This window comes from Cheilinus undulatus, linkage group 8, assembly GCF_018320785.1.
Source record: "Cheilinus undulatus linkage group 8, ASM1832078v1, whole genome shotgun sequence".
Lineage (NCBI taxonomy): Eukaryota > Metazoa > Chordata > Actinopteri > Labriformes > Labridae > Cheilinus > Cheilinus undulatus.
This window is the reverse complement of record NC_054872.1, coordinates 23,727,695-23,743,921: the sequence shown is the minus strand read 5'-3', so window position 1 is coordinate 23,743,921 and position 16,227 is coordinate 23,727,695. Positions and strand designations below refer to the sequence as shown.

The window sequence follows — 16,227 nt, the reverse complement described above, 5'->3', positions numbered from 1 at the left end:
TAGTTTACTGTTTAGTAAATGCACCTTTCTTGAGTGTAGTTGTTGAATAATAAGCAGCAGAGGTGGCCGGACGTGGACAGTACTTCTCTACTTGTCATCATTTGTTGTTTTGATAGAAAGTCCCCAGTAGTAGAATATACATACTGTGCATTGAACACACTCAAGTTTCATGTTGACTTATAGTGTAGATTATTATGGTCTTTCTTTGTCTAAATGTCATCACCATCTGTTGAAATAAATAGACAACTTTAAAGTTACTGTAACACTTTATTTTCTTAAATACCACAGAATATTAGTAAAGTCAGTCACACATATTTTTCAGGAGGCAGAAAACATTCTGGTCCCTCTCACCCTGCTTTCGCTGAAGGGGGTAAAGGGAAGCATTGGGTGGCATCAGAGGCTACGTTTACACACTATTTCACTTTTACAGTACACAGTGCAAACCACAGTCCAGTTAGGCTGAAGCTGCAACCTAGGTGGCTCTTGACAGAGTATCCATGTTGCAACAAACAATCAATAAAACAATAAATAAATACTGGTCACCTGCCAGCTGAACAAAGGTAGATTATCTCTTATAAGGGAAAAACATTATAATCCCGGCATTTTAGTTTGGTCCGTTAATGGTGGAAAATGTACTTGTCATGGAAGGTTTTAGGCTTCATTTACCATTTGGATATCATTAGCCTATTATACGGCCTTCCTGTGAAACAATAGAGTATATTTATAAGTCATTCTTGCCTCAGTCTTGTCACTAAACAATAACTAATTGTGCACAACTAGAGGCTTCTTTTGCACATTTTCCCCTGTTATTCAGAACTTTTCAACACAAACCAGGATAACCACAAACAGCAGATCCCTCCATGCATGTAAACATAGGCAGCTACAGTATGTACAGTGTTGATTCAGGCAGTGCATGATGAGACCAGGTCAGTAGTGTCAATGTTTACAGTTAGAAGGTTCATATATCAGGGGCATCATGGTAAAATCTCACATTTCAGGTCATATAAAGACAATATTTAAATCTCTTCCTTCTCTGGATTCACCTCTCAAAAGTACCATCACTGAAGCAACAACAGATTCATTGGCACATTTTACAACATCATGAACACAGTGCTGTCATGAACACAGATTTTGTGAGATAAAAACTAAAGCAACATTATCAATAGAGTATTTTAAAGCAAAAGTCATCAAAGAAAGAGAACAAAACCCAAAGGGGCTCTTTTTAGTGTAACAGTGCAGCGGTGTGAAATGATGAATTTATAGCCATTAAAGTCTGAAAGGCGGAGGGGCACTGAACACAACACACGCTCTGAAAGGATGCAGCCAGAGTAGGAATGTGCTGAATTCCACCAGAAAAACGATGCATTCAGAGTCAGAGTGCTGTTTGGTGGAGAGAAAATAGGATGCAAATGACTTTTAAGGGGAATAAAGCTTATTTACAAGGTAAGAAAGGAGTGCAAGGCTAAGCTTTCATAAACATTCACACACTGAAATTCCACAGTATATACCAAAAGACATGCGTAGAGGCACATACATATTCATTGTACAAAAACAAAACATACCAAAAGCAGAACAAACAGTCAGACACAGCTCCTGTGACTTAAATCTGATCGGGCTACAATGAAAAAAACGACTCGCGCAAAAGCACTGACATCATGGGAGACGTGAGAAAGGCAAAAGCTGAAGTCCCAGCCCTTTGAATAAAAAAAGATTAACATCAAGAGACATCAGTAATCTTTGCTCCATCTCTGAACCAATACTGAGTGCCAGCCTCATTTTCAGATGCATTCAACAGAATTAGAAATCTGTTTTTTGTAGAAAAGATTCAATATTTGGTTTTCAAATTGGGTACTCAACTTGCCATGAATATTTTTAAATCTTTGTGTGTCACAGGGTTCATATAAATCACAATCAAATCCCTGCTTTGATTCCTAAAGAAAGGGAGAGGAATCAAAAAGCAAGAGATGTCTTAGAAATGTCTGTTAAGACCAAAAAGAGTAGATTTGATTAGAATCTGCATTCAAGCCAAGGGACTGAAAATACTTAAGTTAACTGCTTGCATGGTTCAAGACTAGGGACGTAATGATACACTGTGCTCAGGACATGATCTGAATCACCATACTGGATTCATTATACAATTTTTATCACTACTTTTTAAGGTTTGCAAATTTTTACAAAGCCACAGCATGGAAGAAAATTTATGGATAAATATGATTATTTTCATTCTAATTTTTAACAATAAAAATGAAAAATTACCTTTGTCTTATCTTTCCTTATAAATATAAATGTAATACTTTACAAAATATTTTGTTGTTTTACAATTACAACTAGGGCTGCCAAACTATTTGGTTTTCTGACTTTGATTTATCTGAGAATTTCTATAATGAATCATGATCAATATTTTTGCCACATTTTGAAATTCTGATAGTGGGTGCATAACACATTTTTATCACTGCTTTTTAAGGTTTTCCAAATTTTAACAAAGACACGGCATTCACAACAATTTGTGATGAATAGGATTACTTTAATTCAAAATGTCATTAATTAATAGTGATCTGCCTTTTTCGTCACATTTTGAAATATGTCAATGGTTTGCATTCAATACATTTTTTTCCATTAGGATTTTTGTACTGTCTTATGGGGCATTCCAGTTGAATTTGGAATTCCAACTCAAAACTCCTGGCAACATCACTTTCTTGAGTTAAAAACTCAAAGTAACTGGAATGTGGTCAACTTGGATGTGATGTCACTCCCAGATCTGACATCTGACTTTCATGGTAAATATTACACAGCATTAAACTGACCCTCAAATTCCACATACTCCGCCTGCACCCTCTCCTGGGTGGGCAGTGGTTTGGGTGGGGTTCAGGGAGACAATGCTGTGGTTTAAGCAATATGTGCTAAAAGGAATAGTTAAGCATGCAATTAATGAGAATTAAGAAAAATTAATGCACTGTTTATGGCCCTTACTCACCTGCCAATTAATGAATGAATGCTCACAGTCTTAGTTACAGTAAAACAGTGCTTATTTGGAGCACCTTGATGACTGAGTTGCTTAAGCCGGCAATGAACAAGAGAATTGTAAAGCAAAAAGAAATCTGTGTGCAATTTGTCAAATTTTCCATATTTGTCTTAGTTAGGGCTGCAAATGATTAAAAATTTTCATTGCAATTAATGAAAGATTTTCTTTAGTTAATTTCTGTGTAATTAATTGCAACCTTGGTATCACATTTTAAAATTCCACTGTTTTGCATTCAGAACTGTTTTTGTGTTGCTTTTGATTTTCCTACTGTCTTAAAATAAGAGTGATCAACTTCCTGTCTGGATACAGACCTGCTTTTATAGGTAAATCGAAGATCTTAACATGAACTTTACCATGGAAAAAGTAACTTGTTATCGAAGGGAAATAAATGAGCAATAAAAAAGCTAAATATTTGACTGTATAAGGTTCAGATGACTTCTGACCTGTCCACTGAGCTGTGACTGCAGGGAGACACTGACATGGCTAAACCATAGTGTGTAGCAAAAAGGACAATAAAGTATGAGATTGATCATGATTTTAAAAAATGAATGTACTAATTGTCAACCTTGCTTAATCTTGACAGCCATAGTAATAATATTTAATGTTACTGTGAGGTATTGTTACATCCCTATTCAAGAAGTTTTACAGATTCATTCACAGAGTTAAATTACTCAGAATAAATTTGGTAAAAGGATTTTTTTGGAAACAAGCCCCTTAATTTGTCTGTTTCCTTTGACAGGAGGTATTTTTCTATGCAGAGGTAAAGAGACTGTTCTTTAGGTACAGCCTTAAAACAACCTTGCAGACTAATTAAGGAGCAGAACAAAGATATACAAACTTGATTCAGTGTTTAAGACCAACCTCGGTGCTACAGACAAAATATAACACTCTGTTTCCCTCATTGTAAGTCACAAAATTAGCTCACTGGTAGTTTGGCAGATCAAATGGAGGAGAAATGATCATAAGTCACTGTCACAAACTGATAACTGACATGAAAATAAATAATGGTCACTACAGAGTAAAATAACGTTAATTTTTTTCCCTTATTTTTCTTCTCACTGCTCCTTCTCATGGAGAGAGGCACGGACACGCTGGCGGACGTAGAAAGCGGTCAGAGCGCTGCAGCAGGCAGTGAAGATGAAGAGTGCAACCGCGTCGTGTGCAAGGTCACCGTGCAGACGCTCGTACAATGGCCGGCGCTCTGTGAAGTCTGTTCGCAGCGCCTCAATCTGCGTCAGGGTGCACACAACAACAAACACGTGAAAGAGCTGGTGGCCCTGCCCGATAAAGTCACACTTTCCGGGGAACAAGCTCTCCGGATGTGGGAAGCAGAAGAAGTAGGCGCTGATGAGGAAAAAGAGCACGTGGTAGAAATGGTACACCACCACCGGGTCAGAGCAGCCCTCCTGGTAGCAGCTGTAGATGCGGTGAACCACTGGGCTTATGTCTAAGCAGTAAGCCAGGGCAGAGGGCACCACCTGGAACAGCTTGTTGGCAAACTTGGGCATCTCAGGACTGGCGTATTTTCCGTAGCAGCAGCCAAAGCAGGTGAGCCATGCCAAGAACGCTGCAGCAGGTAAGAAGAGCCCCTGCACCTTAGTATGCCACCCCCTCTCGATGGCGTAGTAGTAATGAGCCAGAGCACTGCCGTACTGGTAGACAGACACACCCACGTAGTCAAGGAAGTAGAAGGTGTAGTAGGAGAGCTCAGACTTTGCAGAAAGGAGGTGAGCGAGAGCACTGAAGGAGAGGTAGGTGAAGGCTGCCAGGAGCACGATGAAGAGCGGCTGAGAATGAGGGTCTCGCAGGAAATCCACCGTCTCTGAGATCTCTTGCCACTTGACCAGGATGATGAGGGCAGCCAGGAGGTGGGTCCACACGTTGAGGGTCTCGTTGTGCCTTTGGAAGAGGGTGAGGAAGTAGTAGCGCCAGCTCTGGTCGGTCTGCCTGTAGCCGGTGAGGATGTGACGCTCACGGAACACCCAGGGAACATCGACCTTCTTCACAGTGCAAGGGAGCGTGGGAAAGGCCGACTCCAGCAGCTGAGGGATCTGGCGCAGCTGCTGGGCGTTGATGAACAGGCGACCGATCTGCTCCATCACCACCGTCGCCATGGCAATCTGGAGGCCAGAGAATAGGCCGGAAAGAGTGGAAGCAACAGTTAGTCAATATCGATTTGCTTTTAGCTGCTGTCGTCAACAGGTCTGTTTGTGTGCATCCATGTGTGATATAACCTATGGATGGATTAGAGTAATGAGTGAGCGTGCTTCTACAACACGACCAGCACAGAGCTATGAGGTGGTGTACAAATCATCTGAACAGAATAATGTGGATTATTTATCCTTATGATAACACAAAACATCAAAGCTTCATGTGAGGAGATTTTATAGTTTATTAAGACTTTATATTGCAGCATCTACACAACCTCAAAAAGGGAGCAAATCATATTTATTGCCTCTTTAACCACAGCACATATCAGTAAAGGCAGGGGTTCTCCAACTTTTGGGGGCTAGGGTCCCCTTACAAGGCAGAAAATTTTCCAGGACCCCCACATAACCCTCACGCTGATTAAACATATGTTAACTGCCATTTGTACTCCTAGATGCTGTATTTTCAACTCAACATAATAAAAGCTCTTGTCCAACTGAGTGTGGCTTCTTACTTTTTTTTTTTATCCTTTGAGAAGCCAAATGTGAAGCCCTCCGTGCTTTTTCTGAGGTTGGTCAGGTTCACCATTCATGTTTTCAGGCGGATGTATACCTCACTCCTTTGTCAGAAAAAAAATCTTTTATTTTGTCCTTAAACTCTGCATGCTTTGTCATCAGAAGATGCTCTAGCTTGGTGGGCTTCATGGCTTTATTCGACACATTTGAGTCTTCCGTCGCTGTTCTCAATAAAACCAAACTCCAGATAGCTTTATCTTATTTTCTCAGTTTAGCTGGTTTGGGCCTAGGATCACTTGATGAAGTGTACACTAGGGGTGGGACAAAAAATCGATACATTGAAATATCGCGATACTTCCTGGCGTGATACTTTTATCGATATTTAAAACGCAGTATCGATATTTAATTAATTAATTAATCATTTTGTTGGTGCGGTAGTTTGTGGGGTAATTTCACCCCCTGACCGCTAGTTGGCGGCAGACATCGCCAGCTGGCAGTTGACTCTTGCCTCTTCTTTCTTGAGACAACGAAATCATGCGAGACTTCTGGTCTGCGTGAGCCGGTTGCTTGTAGCTGAGCGACTTCTGCTGCATTCATAGTGGATGTGTGGGATTGTTTTGGCTTCCAAAAGATTAAAAACAGCACAAACTTAGACAGGAGTTAGACGGTCGTTTGCAAGATATGCCACGCCAGAGTAAAATACTCAGACAGCACGACGAATCCACAAGTTAGGCATCATCGTGTTAGCGCTACAGCTAACGCCAATGTCAACAAACAAGCCTGTTGAAGCTACCGCTGGTCTCTACTTGTGCAACCATAATTACAGTCATTTTATTTCTAAGAACCTATCCTGTGTAGTATCATTAAGAATGACAGTTTCAGTAATACAGTAAAGAAACACTGGCCTGTCACATATGCCCCCCGTAAAATAGTCCATCAGTCCTTAAAGCTGGACGTGACGATCAGCCCGTCTCCCATAATCTCCCTCCACAAACACTTGGTTGTTATGTGATGATATAAAAAAAACTGATATAACACGATATATATAGGATTGGAGTACATTCACTCATATTAATTTATTCCCCTATTCTTTAAAAAAAATCATGGCAGCATTTTAATTTAGTGCAACAAATGGGGAAAATCCTCATCTTCAGATTGAACAAAGATAGTTAAAATGCGAGATGATGCAGGACTACATATTTTTTAAATAGCTTAATTCTACATTGTTAAATTCCACATTAACTTAAAATTATGTAACTAGTTATATATATATATATACTAAATATATCTATAGACTTTATGCACTTCATATTCAGTATTTAGCTCAGTCTGTGTCCAATTCTGTGAAATTGACACTAAATTGTTGTGAATAAACTGAGAAATCCTGCACTTAACCATTTTACAACTATTTTGTATTCTCTAGTTAGACATAGTTTGTGATGTATTGTTATACAATTTTCTTGCAATATATCGATTATCGCAGTATCGCTGTATCGTGGACCATGTATCGCGTATTGTACCATATTGTGAGGTACCCTGTGATTCCCACCCCTAGAGTACACACTTAACTATTCATCTTTTGTTGCTAGCTGTACCTGCACACCAAATGCGTCTTGAGCATAGTGACTGATGAGTGACTAATGTCACAATCATATCTGAGATTTTATTGGCCCAAAGCTGACCTATGTGGGAGTCATTGGTCTAGTATGGTTGTTTTATTGCGCTGTGGTCCCTACATTTATTTATTTGATTTTCAATGACATGGCATTACTTAATAATTTATTTTGAATTATTTCGTGGACCCCCAAGCTGTGGCTTGCAGACCCCCAGGAGTCCCCAGACCTTAGTCTGACAACCACTGAGATAAGGTTATAGACAGCACACTTCTATTCCACAGAAAAACTGTTACAGCAGTGAGCAGTGTTTAAATTATAGTCTACCATAACGTATCCCAGATACTTTCATGTTAAAAGAAGATATGATCAGTGATGCCAGTAAGGGTAAATAAATGATGATCCTTATCTGTGTGCACACAAATTTCATGCCACCCCTGCATAAAGAGATAAACTTGCTGATTTGGACTTGTGACACTGCATACATGTGAGGTACAGTAAGAGTGGAGGCTGAGGAGGTGTGAAAATCAACACAGCAGTAGAAACAACTGCCGAAAGTTTTAAATACAAATTGATGAACCAAATCCACATCTTTGTTTTTGTCAAAGCTGCTGGGACAAATTGTCTGTTTTAGAAGTCGATGTTTAAACCTGTAAAAATAATGAAAACAAGATCACTGTTGCATTCCAAACACTAACTGTGTTGAATGGTAACTTTTAGTCGAGTGCATCAGTGGCTGTTTGTAGGCCTATTAGTTAATTTTTTCATTAAAGTTACATCAGATGAGGATTAGAACCCAACCAATATTGGATATTTGGGGCCGATGCTGATACCAATATTGGGGGCTAAAAAAGCTGATATCCAATATATCGGCTGATAACAGATATATTGGCCAATATATGAAATAACATTGATATACACAGGATATATACTGTAAATAAACATAAATTCTTATATTTATATTATCTTTGTTTATTTTACAAATATGCAACTTATATGACATTAAAACACTGTATAATTGTCTTAGATAATGGTGGACATGTGAATTAACAGTGCTGTTTATTCTCTACTCCTGCGTCTCTACTCCTCTAAGCAGTAGAGATGCAACTGGTCAACTACAACTCCCACAATGCTCTGCATGTCAACAAATATTGCTGCCCACTGAAGAAAGTCAAAGTACATGATCGAAAATGGATTAAAAATGGATGAAATATGCTTATTATCGGATGTAACGCTGTGGATTTAATCTTCAAAGACCCCGAAAAGTCACCAAAGTTCCGGGCTTGCTACAACGGCGTCCTTTAAAACTACAGAGAAAACGATGGAAGCAAACAAACTCAACTTTCAGAGGAAAAAAAGATTACATTTCTATGACGTATGGTTCAAAAGTTATCAACGTTTTTATAAACTGTGTCACATGTTGTTGTATAGGACAACACTGTCCTCAGAGACTCCGGAAAGTCAGTCAAGTTCCGGCCTCACTAGAAAATGTTCTGTAAGAGCTACAAATGCTTGGAAGATATGATTAGAAAGGCAAAGCTTTTATAGGAAAAAAAAAAAAAGTTAGTCCCCACGACTTAAGGTTCAAATGTCACCAAGGGATTTATAAAGGGAAGTGCCTGCGGCACGGATCAGGCCGCGTGAGCTCTAAGGGTTAATATATCGGCTACATATTGGCCGATGTTAATTAACCTGTGATACGCTACAATTGGCCCAATTAATTGGCCACAGATCAATTGGTCGGGCTCTGATGAGGATATTTTAATATAATAACTGAGAATAATAATAAGAATAAAGAGACATTCACAAGGATCCCTTCTTGTTTCATAAGCTGCTACAACGAGGAAACCCACAACAAAGTCAGATGACGGTAACCAATTAAATGTAGTTTTATAAAGTAATTTTAGGAACAAAGATCAAGGCTCTACCTAATCCCATTTCCGCTACCCAACTTATATGAGCATGCCTCACTCATTCATATGCCTCTGACTCTGCTTTCACATCCCTCCCACCCAAAACCCCTTTATTACCTCCACCAATGAGGTTATGTGATCGGGTGGGTTTGTTCATTTGTTTGTTAGTTTGTTAGCAACATAACTCAAAAAGTTGTGGAGGGATTTTGATGAAATTTTCATGAAATGTCAGAAATGGCATATGGAAGAACTGCTGGTGATATGGATCACCATCTGAATCCAGGAATTTTTTAAAGGATTCTGTACTATTGGGAGATAGGACTAATGGCGGAGGTCTGCACTCTCTGAGTGCTTTTCTAGTTTCTAACTTCTCTATTTCTTAGTACAGGAACCACTGGGGGCTCCTTACTGAGAGTTACAAGGAGATGTCCCCCCACCCAGAGTCTCTACCAGTATGGTTTCCAGACTTTGTACCAACAGCAGCCAACACCAGTAAGTCACCGTCCCCTCTGTCCAGGTCTCAAGTTCTCAAACTCCCTTTGGCTACGCCATCACCAGCTCAAGCCAGTCAATCATCGGTCTTAGATCAACCTTCACCAACGCAAGTCCCAAACCTCCAGCTTTCCTTGGATCGGACCGGCTCAAACAGCTCACATTATCTCTGCATCCATCTGCTCGGTTCCTCATAAATTCATCCTTTCATCTCCTCATCCCTCAACCCTTAAGCTCATCCCTTCATCCTCCATTTCTCTACAATTTCATCATTTCAACATTAAATTATTCAAACTAATATCTGACTAGTGTGGTCTTTGTTCATGAATGCTAATTAAATGGATACACCAAGATGATCAAGTTTCTGCAAGGAGGAAACAATTGGAGAACCGAGTGCTGATCTGACCACCAGTCATCACCCTGTGCTGATCTGGTGTTAGTATTGATTATTGATGGGGCTTTTTAATAAGTTTTGAGCTCAGAATTATCCCCATTTCACTGCCTGTGTCTGTAACCACTCACTCATTCTCTACTACCTATGCACTATATTGTGAGCTGCACATAGTGGGCAATATAGCAGACTCAACTGCACAAAACAAAAACAATTTCAGACATTTTCACAGTGCAGGGGCTTTACTTGTTTGTGTCAATTTAAATGTTTAATCTAAAATTGGCGGGTGAATAAAATCTGTCTAAATATTGTTAATGTTTGAGAGAAATATTAAAGAAACCAATAGGATAGAGTAGAAGAAAAACAACTAAAGCAATAACTGCACATCAGAGCACAGAACTGCTCTCAAAATATCTGTTGTCCCAAATTTTTTTCCCCTTTTTTGTAAATAAAAGTGCCTCTTAAAACTTCAATAGTGGCACTCTTGTAAACTTAAAGACCTTTCTGCAGACACTTTTTTTTTTTTTTACTTTTCAATACTAGTTAATACAAATATAAATGTGGCCTTTTATCCGATTATGTAATTGCACAGCCTGACATTGCAATCGAGATTAGATTAATTGTACAGCACTAATGTTGAGGCAGACAGGTAATGGGCACTGATGCTGAAGTGGATGTCTGCTGTGGCCTGAATCGAGGTTAATGAGAATGGAGTTACAGGCCATAAAACTGAAACAATAAGCCGCAGACTAAAAGGTTCTGCAGAGATGATTCCCAGCACTGAGTGATAATCCTGATTGTTGGAAACTGATGGCAACCTCATTCCCATTGCAGATTGGTCATATGATGCATTGCTGGTAACAACTTTATTGATCCCGGCAATTTTAAAATCATACATGGATTTTATTCACATGAATGGATATGCCTGTAAGTGTTTGTGGCAGTGGCTGTGTTCCTTTGTTGTTGTTTGCTCGTCTGACCATCTGACTGGTGTCCCAAAGCTTCTAATCTGCTGCAACATGATGAATCATCTTGAAGGACAGTTTTACACCACATGGGCTCAAGGGCCGTAAAAATATGACCTCAGCTGTCTCTTTACAGTCATAAATCCTGACAATGAGGCTTTCTTTCTTAGTCCTCAGTAACGGTGATTGCAAACAAGAAACTGCTCCCAGAACGTGTCATAGGATCGATATTATACTGCATTCTTAGAGGCGTATGTAGGATTTGAAAGTTTTAAAACAAAAGACATAAAATGATAGAAAATGTTTTTACACCGTGGTTATGCTATTAAATATTTAAAAAAAAGAATAGAAATTCTGGAAGATATGGGGTCTATTCTTGGCTAATCCCACACAATGAACGAAGATTTTAAAAAAGATAAATGATGAAAATATGGTGAATTATATCTTATTAAAAGCTCATGTGAGGACTTTTTATTAGTTTATAAAAATAGGCAGAAATTAATACAGGTAACTTAAAATGGAAATGCCATTGTGAGAGAAACAAACTTGTGTGTTGGTGTGTCCACGTCACACTGCAAAACTCCACTCAACACTGCTTGACAGTGCAGTTTTTATTCCAGTTCCTTTAATTTCCTGCTTGTTTGTGAACAGAAAACCATGGCATTAAAACCAAGTACGCTGGTATATTCGGATGCTGGAGAATACATTTTACTAGTCGTATTGCCGTCTGCAGCCATTTATCTCACACTGTGCACAATATGCCTGTGGACATTACTCAGACTGGCAGTCACACTATGCTCACCAGTGGGTCAATCACAAGGACTTGAGGTCTGCGTCATTTTCCCACGTAATTACATTTTTGATGATGTGCACATACGTGTTACGCCCCTCTGTTGGGTTCAGGGCTGTATGAACACTGGGGTGGCTATGGCATAGCTTTGACATAAACCAGGCGTTAGTAAGAACTATCAATCAAACAACTATCAACTATCAAACAACTATGTTCAGGAAAAGGATGTTTATCTTGCTCTGCATTCCTTTTTCCTTGAAGAGTTTATTGTATTTCAAGGTTTATGTGTTAAATGTCAACGTGTAAATTGTTAACAAATTTTAATACAACTGAAGCGAAAAAAAGGACTTGTCCATACAACACTTCATAGCAGATCATCACTGAGCTGATTGCTGCATAGAGTTTCTATGAGTTAAAAAGAAGATAATACTTTGAATGTTGCATTAATTTCTCTCAGTTCCATATGCACTACTTAAGTGGTTCTTTATTGGTCAAGCATTGGGACCCACTACTTTCTTTAATAACAAATCTCTACCCCAAATTTAAAAAAATGGACATTTATGTAATGAATAATCTCAGATGGAGCAAAATATATAACTGAAAAAGCAGAAATTATATATTTTACACCCCATTTCCCCATGATTATATACATTTCCATCTCCAGAGATCTTGAGAAATTGCCTCGTTATTAAAGAAGATGAGTTAAATTAGAGCTCTGAAAAAATATTGATGCGGCAATATATCGCGATACTTTGACATCTGATACAATATCGATACTTCAACTCTTAATATCAATTTTTGGTAAAAAATAAAAATTAATATTTTAGCTGAGTTGTTAGTAAAATATGACTTGCTCACTCGTTTGTGTGAGCACAAACAGCCAGTTAAAGAAAGGAAATGCCGTTTACAAGCTCTGTCTTGCTGCCGTGAAATAAAGCGGGAACATCACCAACGTATTGTGTTATTTACATATACATCATCTCTATATTTTTCTTAGTGAACTGTGTAGAATATCGCAATATCGTGATATCCTGATATATCGTGATACTATCGTATCGTGACCCAAGTATTGTGATGCGTATCGTATCGTGCGGTTCTTGCCAATACTCACTTCTAAGTAAAATATTGAGAAAACATTTAAACAGACAAAAAAAAAAGTATGCATGATCACTAAGGACTGTAATACTTCATTGACCTTCTGCCACCATTTTTTCCACAACCCACTAAAAAAGCTCCATGACTACTTTTGGGTCCAGACCAACCAGGTGAGAACCACTAAACTAGTAAGACTTGTCCTTTCATGAAAAAACAGGGAACAAAAATAGGAAAAATGAGAATGTTAGTCTAAATAACACCTAACAACAAATACAGATTATGACTTGTATTTGTGACAGACCTTTGCACAAAGGTCTTAAAACATACAGTATGTAAAATTTGGCCACCAGGGGGTTCTCAACCAAAACAACAATAATACAATATGCCAAGTGGAGGCCAGTGCTGCTCAGCTCTGCCCATCTCCGCTGATTATCTTTAGTTTTAAATTGAGGGCACTGTTCACTAAAAACAGCACCCCATAAAGTGTATTTACTAAAAGAAAACCATTGTTTTTTCATTCATAGGCATCTCACAATGAGGGAGAAATGCATTTTAAAGTGCACTTCCACATTCGCGCTAGAAGAGATCCCAGAATGCATGTGTTTTGGGAGTCAACAATCTGCTCTGACATTGCCTCCAGCATGAATATGGAAGTGCACTTTTAAGTGCATTTCTCCCTAATTATGATAAATGTATGAATGAAAACAAGCCATTCTTAAACCCCCCTTATGAGGTGCCTTTTTTATTGAACAGAGTCCTCAATTTAGAACAAGAAGTACTGAGGAGGAGACCTCAGAAGTGGACTGCACTGAGTAGTGTTGGTCTCAACTTGCTTGAAATGCCTTTTTTTTGGGGGGGGGGGTCCATGTTACATAGGTAAGTTTGCTATAACAAGACCGGTATCATTATCAGACATTTCTCTGTCTTTGAGGAATTTAGGAAAATTTGTAAATGTCTGAGTTAAATTAAAACACATATAGCCCAGCAGTGCAAAAATTCAGCTAATTGTATCTTAAAATGAGGGCTGTTCAAGTAAACCAATGCTTTACTCTACTGAATTCGTCTTGAAGGCTAGCATGAGCACCCTCTAAGAACAGGGTTAATTTCAGTTAGCCTATTATCCTGCTTCTTGGTTGTTGTTTTTTTTGCCTTTAATACACAGTGAGAAGATATGGATACAGCAGCTCCACGGAGAGCAGGCTGTGTCTGTGTGGGATGAACACAGGCCGAGGTTCAGGAGGAAAAGGCGTGGAGTGATGAATGGGAAGGGATTACGTAACATAACCCCATCCGCCGTCCACACCCTCAGTTTCCAGCAAAGGGTAGCAATCCTTTAAAATATTTATAGGTGAAGAAAAACGCTCGGCTAAGACAAAGGAAGCATCTTTCACTGTGAAGTCTATGTATTAAACATTGGCCTTTCTGGGCCTGGTGCAGTAATTTCCCAGCAGCAAATCGTGCACCTGATCGACATGTCTGTGGAAATATGAGATATAGGGGTCGGAAATCAATTTGCATCCCTTCTTCCTCTGAGCCCTGGGGCTTGTCTCAAATCCATGAGCATCACGAGCCTCCTTTGTGCGCTGTGTGATATGTTACATTAAAATACCGCTGCACGTTTAGGAGGCTTCCCTTCAAGCAGCATCTGAACGTATTTCACGCTATGTCACTGTGAAATTTCATCGAATAAACTAGCATTATTTTCCTTGACTAAATGACAAACACAAATACAACTGACATACCTGCAACAAGAGGAATCACCAGAGTCTTTATGTAGCCTTCAAAGGTTGATTTAGAGCAGTACAGAATATAGATAACATTGTTTGAAGGGTGAGCAGATAGAAGGCGGCCGTAACGGGAGAAGCGCCTAGCAGCTCTCAGTGCAGCTGCCGGGAGGATACAGGAGCTCTGACGGGCGGCTGTTTCAACCAATCAGAAAGCGCGATCTTGATAATCGCCTCGGACGTAAACAAGGATTTAACCAATGACAGCAGACGCTTGGCCAATCAGCCCACCCTTTCTTAACGGAAATTCTTCTACTGCTGAATGAATGTATGGCGCTTCACTGAGGTATTTCTGTCATACTCAGACGTTATTTTGTCGTCTTTAAGCTAAATATTATGTTACAAATTTGTGCTTACACTATTAAAATGTTTAAAGTCATGGAATTTTATTACACATTCCAAGTAATAAAATCAATAACCTTGTTTTATCACTCATAGGTTATGCGGTATCATAGATGCTGTGCTAACAGCCATAGATCATTGTCCTAGAAGTTTTTAATATCTTTGCAAATACAATGTGGTCAAAATGTTGATATTTCTCAAATATTTTATAATATGCCCACAAGACAATGCCTTCTATTCATTTCAATGCTTTGTTGGCATGTAAAACATCATCAGTTTCATTTCCAAAGCAATGTACACATTTACAATAATAATAATTATAGAAAAAAGTATTAGAACTGTTTTTGAGGTTCTTTTTTGTCACAACAGCTCACATTTCTTTCACTTCTATATTGCTTATCTATTGATTATTTAGATTTGAATGCCATTGCTCTTTTTTCAGTTGTAGGCTATAGATTACCTCTGAGATAAAAAATAAAATAAATTACCACTTGTGCATGATGAATTCGGTGTAACAGGTTCCTACACTTGCATGTGACTGTGCCACACTCTGGTTAACATGACAAAGTTGGAATATAAATTGTTTACACATGCAGTGATTTGGCTTCCAAATTCCATGGATTATCTCACTGAATCTCATTTGGTTCTCAAAGCAAGTATTTCCCTGTTCGACTGGTGCTTTCACATTACTTTTAAAGTCTGTGCCTTTCTCTTGTTCAGCATCCAGTTACAAAGACCCCTTTGTCTGACTGAAAGATCTTTATTGTCCCACCATCTCAGAGTGAATATACCCAAGAGAGATGGATATAGGATGTGTCCATAATAAACGTGGAATATGTTCTCGAGTTATATTACGCAAACAAGAATGGTAACTGGCAGTTCTTTGCAAAACAAGAAATCATCAAGAGTTAGATTTAAAAATTCAAGAACACAATGAATGGAAAGTTCAAGTCTAGCAAAAAACTTGTGTTTAATTTTACTTTTGGTGTGTTGGGTATTAATATGATTGTATATTTGCATGAAAAACTAACAGAAACAACAGAACAAAAAGCACTGGCATAGAATGGTTCTCAGAGTAAAGGCAACCTTTGTCTCCTGTGTTGTCTATAGAGAAATACTTCATGGCTGGACAAGAATCCAGCAGTTTCCTTCCAACA

General features: G+C 38.7%; 1 protein-coding gene across 1 annotated transcript; it reads right to left on the bottom strand.

The window, feature by feature from the left end:
• Positions 1-293: 293 nt before the first annotated feature.
• Positions 294-14,810, bottom strand: paqr7b (progestin and adipoQ receptor family member VII, b). Its single transcript, XM_041792409.1, has 2 exons — positions 14,687-14,810; positions 294-5,142 (listed from the first exon to the last, which is right to left on the bottom strand). Exon 2 carries the CDS (start codon positions 5,134-5,136, stop codon positions 4,078-4,080), a length of 1,059 nt encoding a protein of 352 aa, XP_041648343.1. The 5' UTR covers positions 5,137-5,142; positions 14,687-14,810; the 3' UTR covers positions 294-4,077.
• Positions 14,811-16,227: the final 1,417 nt, after the last annotated feature.

Coding starts and splice junctions, on each gene's coding strand:
- paqr7b (XM_041792409.1), bottom strand. CDS start 5,136: ATGGCGACGGTGGTGATGGAGCAGATCGGTCGCCTGTTCATCAACGCC.